General features: G+C 58.5%; 1 protein-coding gene and 1 long non-coding RNA gene across 4 annotated transcripts; one reads left to right on the forward strand and one right to left on the reverse strand.

Moving 5' to 3' along the window:
- Positions 1-163: 163 nt before the first annotated feature.
- On the forward strand, positions 164-7147 carry ULK3 (unc-51 like kinase 3). 3 transcript variants are annotated; one of them, XM_072950994.1, is made up of 16 exons: positions 164-382; positions 1043-1183; positions 1268-1388; positions 1936-2042; positions 2781-2924; positions 3158-3223; positions 3715-3870; positions 4038-4143; positions 4358-4398; positions 4635-4737; positions 4875-4939; positions 5026-5104; positions 5189-5229; positions 5615-5662; positions 5806-5872; positions 5986-7147. In XM_072950994.1, the coding sequence occupies exons 1-16, from the start codon at positions 281-283 to the stop codon at positions 6000-6002; spliced, it is 1404 nt and encodes a 467-aa protein (XP_072807095.1). In that variant the 5' UTR covers positions 164-280; the 3' UTR covers positions 6003-7147. The 3 variants fall into 3 exon arrangements, with proteins under 3 accessions (XP_072807095.1, XP_006219769.1, XP_072807096.1); XM_006219707.3 differs by having other exon boundaries at positions 1936-2040; positions 3141-3223; XM_072950995.1 differs by lacking the exon at positions 3158-3223 and having other exon boundaries at positions 3742-3870.
- LOC140689766 (uncharacterized) lies at positions 1103-2201 on the reverse strand. The gene is made up of 2 exons (XR_012064856.1): positions 1977-2201; positions 1103-1348 (listed from the first exon to the last, which is right to left on the reverse strand). It is a non-coding gene; the product is annotated as an uncharacterized lncRNA (long non-coding RNA).
- Positions 7148-10658: the final 3511 nt, after the last annotated feature.

Genomic DNA, 10658 nt, shown 5'->3' on the forward strand with positions numbered 1-10658 from the left:
CCTCAGGATCCCCAAATGGATCTTGCGGGTACTGGCAGGTCATGTGATTTCCAGTGCGGGTGGAGGCGAAGGAAGCGACCAGAAGCAGCACCTGGAGGGGCGGGGCGCGGGGGCTGTGGGAAGCCCTGCCCCGCCCCGCCCACCGCGCTGCACTTCCGGCGGGCGGCGCTGGGGGCAGCGTGGAGTCCGCTCGAGCCGCCGCGCTCTCCCTCTCGGCTCCCGGCCGGAACCCGGCGCCGGGAACCAGGAAGCGCCCGGAGGCGGGCACTGGGCGGTTGGGATGGCGGGGCCCGCCTGGGGCCCCCCGCGGCTGGACGGCTTCATCCTCACCGAGCGCCTGGGCAGTGGCACGTACGCCACGGTGTACAAGGCCTATGCCAAGGTGGGTGCGGGGCGCCCGGGGCTTCTGTGCGAGGCAGGAATCCGGGTCTCGGGAACTTCTGAGGGCCTGGCCCCCAGGCCTGCCGGACCCTGAGCAAGGCCACGCGGTGCCGGGCGGGGAAGCCAGGAGAGGTTAGAGACGGCTTGAGAACAGCTCGGGCCCCGCGCGGTCTGCGCCGTGCCAGGCCGACCTTCCGTAGAGGAGGTGGGAGGTGACCGCCACCGATAGGTCTTCAAAACACATACGTACACACACCCCTGTTTTGTGTGGAGAGGCAGTGCCAGTGGCTGAAGAATAGGCTCAAAACGGGGAGGATACATCCTGTGGGCTGGGAGGAGTCTGGGGCAGGGTTCTAGACAGCTGGACCCACTTAGGAAGCAGAGTGGGCAGTTTAGAACACTGAATGACATGCCTTAGCAGGGGCACTCTAGAATACAATGAAAGGAGAGGTTGTGGAGCAGAGAACACCAGGGTGGTGGGGAAGCCGGGATTCCAGAATCAGGCCTTATTGGCCTCAGTAGGGGAAGCTGGGAAGCCTGATGCTGGTGTGAGTGGGTAGGCCAGTGAGGTGGGGAGGGGCAGAGGGAACCAGAGCCTTAATGGCCACAAATGGTCCCTGGTCTCCTCAAAACAGAGCCCTCAAATCTCCTGTCCCCACAGAAGGACACTCGCGAGGTGGTAGCCATAAAGTGTGTGGCCAAGAAGAGTCTGAACAAGGCATCCGTGGAAAACCTCTTGACAGAGATTGAAATCCTCAAGGGTATTCGACACCCCCACATTGTACAGCTGAAAGACTTCCAGGTGTGGGCCTGGGGTGGGGTCATCCCCAAAGAGGGCTGGAGAACGGACACCGTCTTCTAGCCTCCTCTCTGCCTCTCACCACAGTGGGACAGCGACAACATCTACCTCATCATGGAGTTCTGCGCGGGAGGTGATCTGTCTCGCTTCATCCACACCCGCAGGATTCTGCCCGAGAAGGTGGCTCGTGTCTTCATGCAGCAGTTGGGTAAAAGCCTCTGACCCCAGCTGGACACCGCTTCCCATGATCTTTGTCCTCCCACCGACCCTGCCACAGGCTTAGAGTCCTGACACTCTTAGCAGTTGCCTCCCATCCCAATTGGAATTTTTAGGCTCATCCTTCCTACATACCTATCTCTGACTTAAGGATGCTGTGAGAGAGACAAAGAGGAGCCCCATCTGTGGGGAGTCAGGCGTCCACGTGTGAAATGTATTGTAAGGACCTCCTAGAACATTCCAAAGACCCAAGTGGTTTACCAAGAAAAAGAGCAAGAGCCCAAAGGGCTGGGGGCATCCAGGAGGCTTCTAGAAGAAGGGGAGACTTGTGAAGGGGTCCAAGAGAGGAAAGTGGTCCCTCAGGGTGGGGGTGGGGCAAATTCCTAGAAGTCACAGGAGCCTGGTGCTTGTATGTAAAGCATTTGGTAGACTAGCCAGGCCATACCTGGGGTTGTGCAGGCTTGAAGAGGCAGGTAATAAGCCTGGGGAGGGAGAGGTGGGCTCCTCTGACCTATCTCTGCATGGATCCTACTCCCCAGCTAGTGCCCTGCAGTTCCTACATGAACGGAACATTTCTCACCTGGATCTGAAGCCACAGAACATTCTGCTGAGCTCCTTGGAGAAGCCCCACCTTAAACTGGCAGGTGTGAGTCTGGAATAGCAGTTGTGGAGGTTTGGAGGGTGGGTGTGCAGAGGCCTCCTCCTGCCTGAGCTCACTTGGCAGCCCTGGTTCTCATGGAGCCCTTTATTGAGTCATCAAACAGCGATAGACTGGGAGTTCCAGGGATGGACCCCATCACCAAAAGGTAGGGCCTTTCTCTGGCTACCCACACTCGACTCCAGCAGTGTCGTGAGTAGGGGTCAGGGCTCAATGTGTGAGCAGTCAGGGTTCAGTGTGTGACCAGGGTTAGGACTTGGTCTGCCCCAGGATTGCGGCTCAAATTATGACTCAGTCTGTGGCAGTGTTGGAAGGTGTGAGGTGGGAAAGGGGTGGTTGTGGCCCCTGAGAAACTGTAAAGAAGAACTGACTTGAAACTGGAGGCCAGAGAGGCCCACTGAGCCTGGTGGGTCAGTGAGGGAGGGTTCTAACCCCTAGGGAGCCCTTATTCTCATTGCTGGTGTGATCAGGGTGGGCTTCCTGGGAAAAAGGTGCCTGAGGGTGCTGTGCAGGAGGGGTAGGATTTACACCCCCAAAGGAAGAGGTGAGAGGGTGTTCCAGGCTCATAATGAGAGAAACGGCTTGAGCAAAATAGGGGAGTGGGATTAATCCTGCTGAGTCTAGAGGGTGGGAGGACCCCTGCCCTGGGGCTCAGGGTGGGGCTGTTAAGGCCAGAAACAGAGGCAGCCTCATTTCGAGCCCTGCCGCCTGGCCTCTTGCCTGCAGACTTCGGCTTTGCACAGCACATGTCCCCCTGGGATGAGAAGCATGTGCTCCGTGGCTCGCCCCTCTACATGGCCCCCGAGATGGTGTGTCAGCGGCAGTATGATGCCCGTGTGGATCTCTGGTCTGTGGGGGTCATCCTATACGGTGAGAGCTCTGTCCCCTGCCCCCTACCCCTAGAGGCCTGCACTGTGTGTCCTCAGGCAAGGCCTCTCTGGGCCACTCCCAAAGGGCTTTAATGAGGATGCTGACTCCTGCCCTGGGGCCTCTGTTCTGAGGGGTGCCAGGCCCCCTCTCCAGGAGTGGGCCAGGCCAGGCTTGACCCTGTTCCCTCCCAGCCTGCCCTCTGCCTCCCTTCCACAGAAGCCCTCTTCGGGCAGCCCCCCTTTGCCTCCAGGTCGTTCTCGGAGCTGGAAGAGAAGATCCGGAGCAACCGGGTTATTGAGGTGGGTCTGGCAGGGCCTTGGCAGCTGCTGGGGGGTGGAGGGCGACGGAGCCCCAAGGTAGAAGACCTCACTGCCACTGTCACAGACTCCAGGCCACCTTCATGGAGCTGGGGCACACTCTAGCCTGAAAGTCGGGGTCCATTCAGTTCCAGAGGCCCAGATCAGCCCACAACAGGGAGCAAAGGGCCTGCCCCGCAGCCTGTTACAGGCACCCCTTAGAGAGAAGGCCACAGCAGACCTAGGCCCAGTCTTCCCGGGAGCGTATTCCAGAGAGAGGAAGAGATTCTGCAAAGGGTTCCACGACAGCCACAGGTTCCAGTGAGGGTGTGGGCTGGAGCCTTGGAGAGAAGGCTTGGCTCTCTCTGGCTGTGACACCCTAACCTGTCGCTGTTCCTCTGGCCTCACGTTCCCATCTGTCAGACTTGTATCTCTGGGGCAGGGTGGTTCTCACAGGCCAGAGCCTAGTGTGATTGGTAACCCCCTCCCTCCAGCTCCCCCTGCGGCCCCTGCTCTCCCAGGACTGCCGGGACCTGCTGCAGCGGCTCTTGGAGCGGGACCCCAGCCGTCGCATCTCCTTCCAGGATTTCTTTGCCCACCCCTGGGTGGACCTGGAGCACATGCCCAGTGCGGAGAGCCTGGCACGAGCAGTGAGCAGCCAGTGGAGATGGGTGGGCAGAGGGTGGGTTCAGGGTCTTATCTTCCCCTTTCAGTGGTGACCAGGCCAGGAAGCAGAGGGTGGACTCAGGGCATCCCCCCTCATTGGGAGCATGGTGGGTGGGCATGACTCCTGGTCTGCTTGTCCCCTGTGCCCCAGACCGCCCTGGTGGTGCAGGCAGTGAAGAAGGACCAGGAAGGGGATGCCGTGGCCGCCTTATCTCTCTACTGCAAGGCTCTGGACTTCTTCGTGCCTGCCCTGCACTGTGAGTGCCAGGCCGGGTGCAGCAGGGGTGGGGTCAGCCATAGCTGCAATGGGTGGATTGCATAAGCAGCTCCCCATCCAGAATTGTGTGGGAGACAAGGCAGAGGGTAAATCTGGAACTTAGTGCTTTGGGGGATTCCAAAGTCCAGTGAGTTTGGTGTAGGGCAGAGGTCTCCTCGCCCTAGACTCCTCATATAAACCCCTACTTTCTGCAGATGAAGTGGATGCCCAGCGGAAGGATGCAATTAAGGAAAAGGTGAATGAGTGAGAGTCTCCTGAGGAAATGGGTGAGGGATCCTGGGGCCTCCGGGGACTGGCTCTCTTAGAGGAACTTCTCTCCCTGGGAAGGGGTCAGGTCAGCCTCAGTTGACCCCTGATGTTACAACTTGGGGCAGTCACTGAAGACCCAGAGGGAGAACCTGGAGGTGGATGCCAGCGAGGGTTGGGGGAGGGGAGGGGGCAGCCTTTCCTCAGCGCCTCGCCCTCCTGCAGGTGGGGCAGTACGTGTCCAGGGCTGAGGAGCTCAAGGCCATCGTCTCTTCCTCCAATCGGGCCCTGCTGAGGCAGGGGACCTCTGCCCGAGACCTGCTCAGAGGTAGACCCCGATCCTGGCTGACCGCCAGTTCCCCAGCAACTTCCCTCCAACCTGAGGGGGCGGCAGGTTGGGGTGGGCATCCTGTGATGAAACAGCAGGCCGCTCCCCTCACCCTGAGCCCTTGCCCATCATCCCAGAGATGGCCCGGGACAAGCCGCGCCTCCTAGCTGCTTTGGAATTGGCTTCGGCTGCCATGGCCAAGGTCTGTACCTGATGGAAGGGGTCTAGATGGGGCAGGGAAGAATCCAGGTCATGATCCTAAATGACCTGGTATCCCTGTGGCTGCAGGAGGAAGAGGCTGGTGGGGAGCAGGATGCGCTGGCCCTGTACCAGCACAGCCTTGGGGAGCTGCTGCTGCTGCTGGCAGGTGAGGCCCCCCTCCGCCTGTCACTACACTCCCCCCAGCCCCTGGCTGCCCTGCCCTCACCATGTGCCCTCCCTCTCTCTGCAGCGGAGCCCCCAGGCCGGAGGAGGGAGCTGCTTCACACTGAGGTGCCCACTGGGGTTGGGAGGGTTAGAGAGCTTCCTCTTACCCATTTGCCCTGCTCCCATTTGGGGGGGCCTCTTGGGTTCCCGCAGAGTTATCCAGGTCTAGGAATCAGACTTCATAGATGTGCTAAGTCAGTGGCCCCACGTACTTTATAGGGCTCAGGTTCTTGGGTCAGGGCAAGGGGACAGGCAGGATCTGGGAACTCAGCAGCAGAAAGTCTGCTGGGCTGCTGCAGTTGGAAGGCTTCCTGGAGGAAGGAGCAGATAAGGACTCAGAGATAAGTTGTTCTAATGGGGCAGAGGGTTCTGGAGAGCATCAGGAGTGAGGAGGAGCTCAGTGTGAAGGCCCCTCCTCACCCTGCACCCATGGGCGTGTCTTCCTCGGCAGGTTCAGAATCTCATGGCTCGAGCTGAATACCTGAAGGAGCAGGTCAAGGTGGGCATGTGGGGGCCCCGCCGGGGCGAAGCTGTGTGGGTCCTGCTCCTCTCTGCCTGTGGCTATGTGTCCCCTGCTCCCCCTGTGTGTGTCTCTGTCTGAAGGCCTCCCCATCGCTTTCTCTGTCCTTTTATGTTCCACAGATGAAGGAGTCTCACTGGGAAGCTGAGACCCTGGACAAAGAAGGGCTGTCAGAGTCTGTTCGGAGCTGTGAGTCCTGCCCTGGGGTTACCCGCCAAGATGGGTGCGGGCTGGGGCAGCCATGGATTCTGCTTCTTTTGCCAGAGACCTGAGACTGACCCTCTCCACTTTGCCCTCTGCAGCTTGTACCCTGCAGTGACTTCAAAGGATGATTGGACAGGTGGCTGGGAGTTGGCCCCAGCTGACGCCCAGAATTCTTTTAGCCCTCTGCAGCCCTGCAGAGCAGGCTTCCTGGGGCAACTGTGAGAACGCCCACATCTCAGGATCCCCAGCACTCCTCGGGAGACTCTCCACCCTCCAGAGGATCTGATGTCCCACAGTGTGTGCTGGGAGAGGGGAGCGGGACTCTGAGAAAAGAGTGTTTCCTTCAGGTGACTTTTATTATTTGGCGGTTGCTGGGCTGTGAGCCTGTTGATTTCAGGGCATCAGGCATCTTCTTTTGGCTCTCAGAGGAGGGCGAGGGGCCTCTGCAGGGCCGTTGTGCTCTTTCCTCTCCCTGCCAGCAGGCAGCTGTGCTCTGTGCCCACCCCATCCTTACTGGGAGCCTTTGTTGCAAGTCACCTCTCTCCTTGCACTGGAACGGGGCATTTCAAGACCCCTCAGGGACCACTCACCCCACTGTATGCACTCAGGCCTGCAGAACTCACCAGTCTTCCTGGGAGCTGACTCCTGCCCGCTCTCTGGGTGGTTTAAGATAATCGTTCGTGCATGAAAATATATCCTTTGTAGAGGTGGGGCAAATTTGAGAAACCCATGCCTTTTTATTGCCCTGGCAGGGCACAAGGGGAGGGGTCCTCAATCCTCCTCTTTCCTACCTCCATCTCTCTTTGGGGAACACCCCTACTTGCCACAGAGCTGGTCCAGGCCTGGGAGGGGGAGGCATGGGGGCTGCCTGACCCGGCAGCCTGTAGGGGACCCAGCGATCCAGGAGGCCTGGTTCTAGGTCTGACACTGCCGCTGCTCCAGTGTGTGACCCCGGGCCAGCCCCTTTCCCTTTCTGGGCCTGGTCTCCCCATCTCTTCAATGAGACTGCTAGTATCTCCTCAGCAGTCCTCCATGGGCTTGTAGGAGAACAACTTTAATCTCACTATAATCTGGGAAGAATGTGCACAGCTGGGGTTATTTAGGGATTTCCTTTAAAAAAAAAAAATCAGAGAGGGGTTAGCAATTTCCAACCCTTCTTCCCTTAAATGCCTCCTTGGGACAACAGTTGTCTGCCTTCCCTGCAGGAGGCTGGGTGTAAAGAATGTAATTCATGGTTTTTCTATTAAATTATTTTCTAAACTTTGGCTTCTTTTGCTCTGGGAAAAACAGGAGAGGTAGCTAGCCTCTGTTCACAGGCCCAGGCTAGAGGGGCCCCAGGAAAAGCTGGGTGACCTGGGGGAGGGCTGGGAAAGCCACAAGGTGGTGGGGGAGTGAGAACCAATCTGCCTCCTGCCCTCAACCCCTGAGGGACCCGGGAGAGCCAGGCTGACCAGCCACCAGTCCTCCCACCACTCAGAGACCAGTGTGGGCTCAGGCAAGGCCCCTCCTCTTTGCACCTGGAGGGGGTTTCGGTGGCAGGAGGGCAGTCCTGTAAAACCTGTGCGTTCCGCACTGCCCACCCCCTTGCCTCAGACAAGTTCCCTGGCCCCATGCCCTCTTACCCTGAGCCAGTGAGTGGGCAGTGAGCTAGACTGGGGAAGGGACATCCTCTGTGGTGTCTTGTGCTCATGCCCAGCCCCCAGGACCTCCAAGTTGAGGTGGTCTCCAGCAGCCCTCTCCCTCATCTCACCCCAGTCTTGGTCTGAATGGCACTCAACTTGGGAGCGTCTTTGGGGACTTAAAGTAGGGGGCATTCACTCCTCAGGCAGCACCAAAGCAGGAGCCCCCTGCTGCGCAGCCCCCATGCGACCTTGCAGGACTTCCGCACAGGGGAGGGGACACACCGGGAGGGGCCTCACGTCCCCGAAGCCCTTGGCCTGACCGTTGGGAAGCAGTGTAGAGCAGTGGCCCAGAGGGCAGGAGGCACGACTGAAATCCTGGCCCTGCCATTTGGCCCTGAAGTTTGAGACTCACTGATTAGCCAATTTCTCAGTAAAATGAGGATGAAGATGAATGCCCTGTGGGAATGTGTAAGGATTAAATGAGTCACTGCATGAGCCTGGCACATAGTAAGAATTCGTTGAAATGTTACTTTCAGACTTAGAGGAATGTATGCAGATTATCTCTGGGAATGGGTTGGATGAAAATGAGTAAAATGAAGGGAAGGAAGGAGAATGAATGGACCAGCTGAGTGGGTGAATGGAGAAGACTGAGAGAGAGAGAATGGGAATGAGGAAGGATGGGGTTTGTGAGAGACTAACTGAGCAGAAGGATAATGGGACGGAGGGTTGGGCTACAGCCCTCAGGTGTTTTATGTTTGTGGTGTCTGTACTGGCTGTCTGAGAAAAGGGGCCTGAAATTATTACACATGTGGGTATGGAGGAGTGGGCCCCCATGGGGGAACTGGGTACAGGAAAGGCCTGGGAGGCTGAGACCCTCCCTAGGCAAGAGAACATTTAGATGGCTTCCAGGCTGGTCCTGTGTCTGTCACCTGCCAAGGGCGGAGGCAGCCCAGCTGGAAGAGGTGGGTCTCTCTTTAGGGCTTTCTTCCTAGGCCTATGGGAAGTACACTAATCTGTGTTTTTAATAATGCATTTTTCCTCCTAGGAGCGAGTTGTTTCCACCTCTTCACCTTTAACACTTTGAATGTGCCCCAGGCAAGGCAAACCCCACCCCACCCCCCAGCATCTGGGTGCCTCACCCCGCCCTGTCCTCCCAAGCCCAGCCAGCATGGAGCCAAGCTGGGAAGCACCTGAGCCTGGCTTCTGTTTCCCAAGGGACCAACCCTGGGAGAAGCAGATGGGCCTCCGGAGCAGACTGAGGGACCCAGGTGTCCCTGTGCCCAGCCTGCCCCTTCCTTTGCTAACGGGGGTGGGGAGGACATAGAACCTTGGTTCCTGTAGAAGGTCCTCCAGGAGGACTCTTGTCCTCAGAGGCCAGCTGCCATCCCAGCCCTTTCTGAGAGGGAGATGGCCCGCCCCTGAGGCTGGAGCATGAGGGAAGAGGGCAGGTCAAGGGCCACCTTCCCTAGAGTAATACACCCACACCTATACACTCGAAATCTCACAGACACAGGCCACAGGCGACAGACAGACACGTGCAAAAATCCGCAGTGTACGAGCTCACAGGCCCATGCAGACCACACTTAGACTTACACTCATGATCATACACACAGAGGCACAGTTCTTGTTGAATAAAGGCAAGGCAGCCTCAAAATTGCTGCTTCCCCAGACCCAGCCCACCGAGGCGCCCTCGCTGTGCCGAGCCTCACGCGGATTCTGGGACAGCGATGTCTGGCGGGCACCCTGTGGGAGGCAGGGCAGCAGGCTTTGTGGTTCCCTCCCGCTCCCCTCACATGTGGCTCCCCACCCCCAGCCCAGCCTCAGGAGTCAGCTAGGTCGATAGGCACTGCCAGCAGCTCGGGCTCAGCAAATGGACATTTCCTCCAGATGTCCCAGCGCCTGCCCCCGCAGGGCCTCCAGTGTTCGACAAGAGACCATCTGGCCACTGGGGGAAGGGGAGATCTTCTAAATTCCAAACCCATCACCACCCTCCCCAGCCCCTCCCTGGAGACCAACTGGCCTCCAGAAAGTCCCTTGTTTTCTGCCCACCCCTCCTTCCTCTGGGAACCAGGCCTGAGCTCTCTGGAGGGGTGGAGGGCAGAAGGGTACTTGAGCTGGGCAGGGGCCAGGGCTCACCACCAGTCTCCCTGAAATTCCCTATTTCTGGGCCAGAGAACCTGAGGGTGGGAGTGAGGTGGGCCAGGCCGGCCACCTTTGCTGTCCGTCTTCTCCTGAAAGACTGGAGAGGGCTCGAAGGGGCTGTCTCATCATCTTTCAACATTTCCTGTATCCTCAGACTGCCTGCAGAGTGAGAAGAGAGAACGGGAGGGAGGGGCCTGGAGATGCAAATGCCTTACTCTAAACTACGGTACCCTAATGATGGGATTTTAATCCGTCTGAAAAGGGAAGATTTGGTGTTAAGTGGCTTTCTTTGCTTCACATCACAGCAGGGTGAACTAGTCATGGAGCAAGTGATTGTCTAAGTGGCAGTGGAAACAGGATGGAAAGAGAGTAACAGTCTAGTAGTGGATGTAGACAGGCCCTGTGGGCTGGGAGTGGTGCAGGTGAAGAGGGGGCTCCAGCAGGTGAGCCCCACTCTGAGGGCATGGGGGTGGGCATGAGACAGAGGGGGAGGGGACACAGATGAGAGGGACGCGGACTAAGGAGCCCAGAGAACAGGGGAAAGAAGAGCCTGGGGACCCCTCAGCCTGCCCTCCTTGCCCATCTCTGCTTGAGCCCCAGAGCCGGCTCCTTCTGCCCTTGAGTCGCCTCTTCCCATCGCAAGGACCTACAGATGGGTCAGGGCTTCTCAGGGTTCTCAGGCTGAGGAAAGAACCAGTGTGGGGGCTCAGCTCCTCCCACTTCCTGACCCCAGGCCCCAATCAGATAATTTTGTGAGGGTTCAGTGAGTGCTAACCCCCCAGCCTGCCCATGGCCCACATCCCTGCCTCTTTCGCTCTTGGTCCTGCAAACCACTGAGGGGAAAGGGGTCTGTCCAATCCCATTAGGCAGAAGGCCCCTGGAGGGTGGAGTGCTGACGTGGGCCTTGCTGCTGACGCTGCTGAGGGGGCTCATGGCCCCCCTTACACAGCCTGGGGCTGGAGCTTGGTCTCCTCCAGCTCCAGGAAGGTCGGGGGGTGGGGTTTGTC

The sequence above is a fragment of the Vicugna pacos genome, chromosome 27 (genome assembly GCF_048564905.1).
Source record: "Vicugna pacos chromosome 27, VicPac4, whole genome shotgun sequence".
In the NCBI taxonomy this organism is placed as follows: domain Eukaryota; kingdom Metazoa; phylum Chordata; class Mammalia; order Artiodactyla; family Camelidae; genus Vicugna; species Vicugna pacos.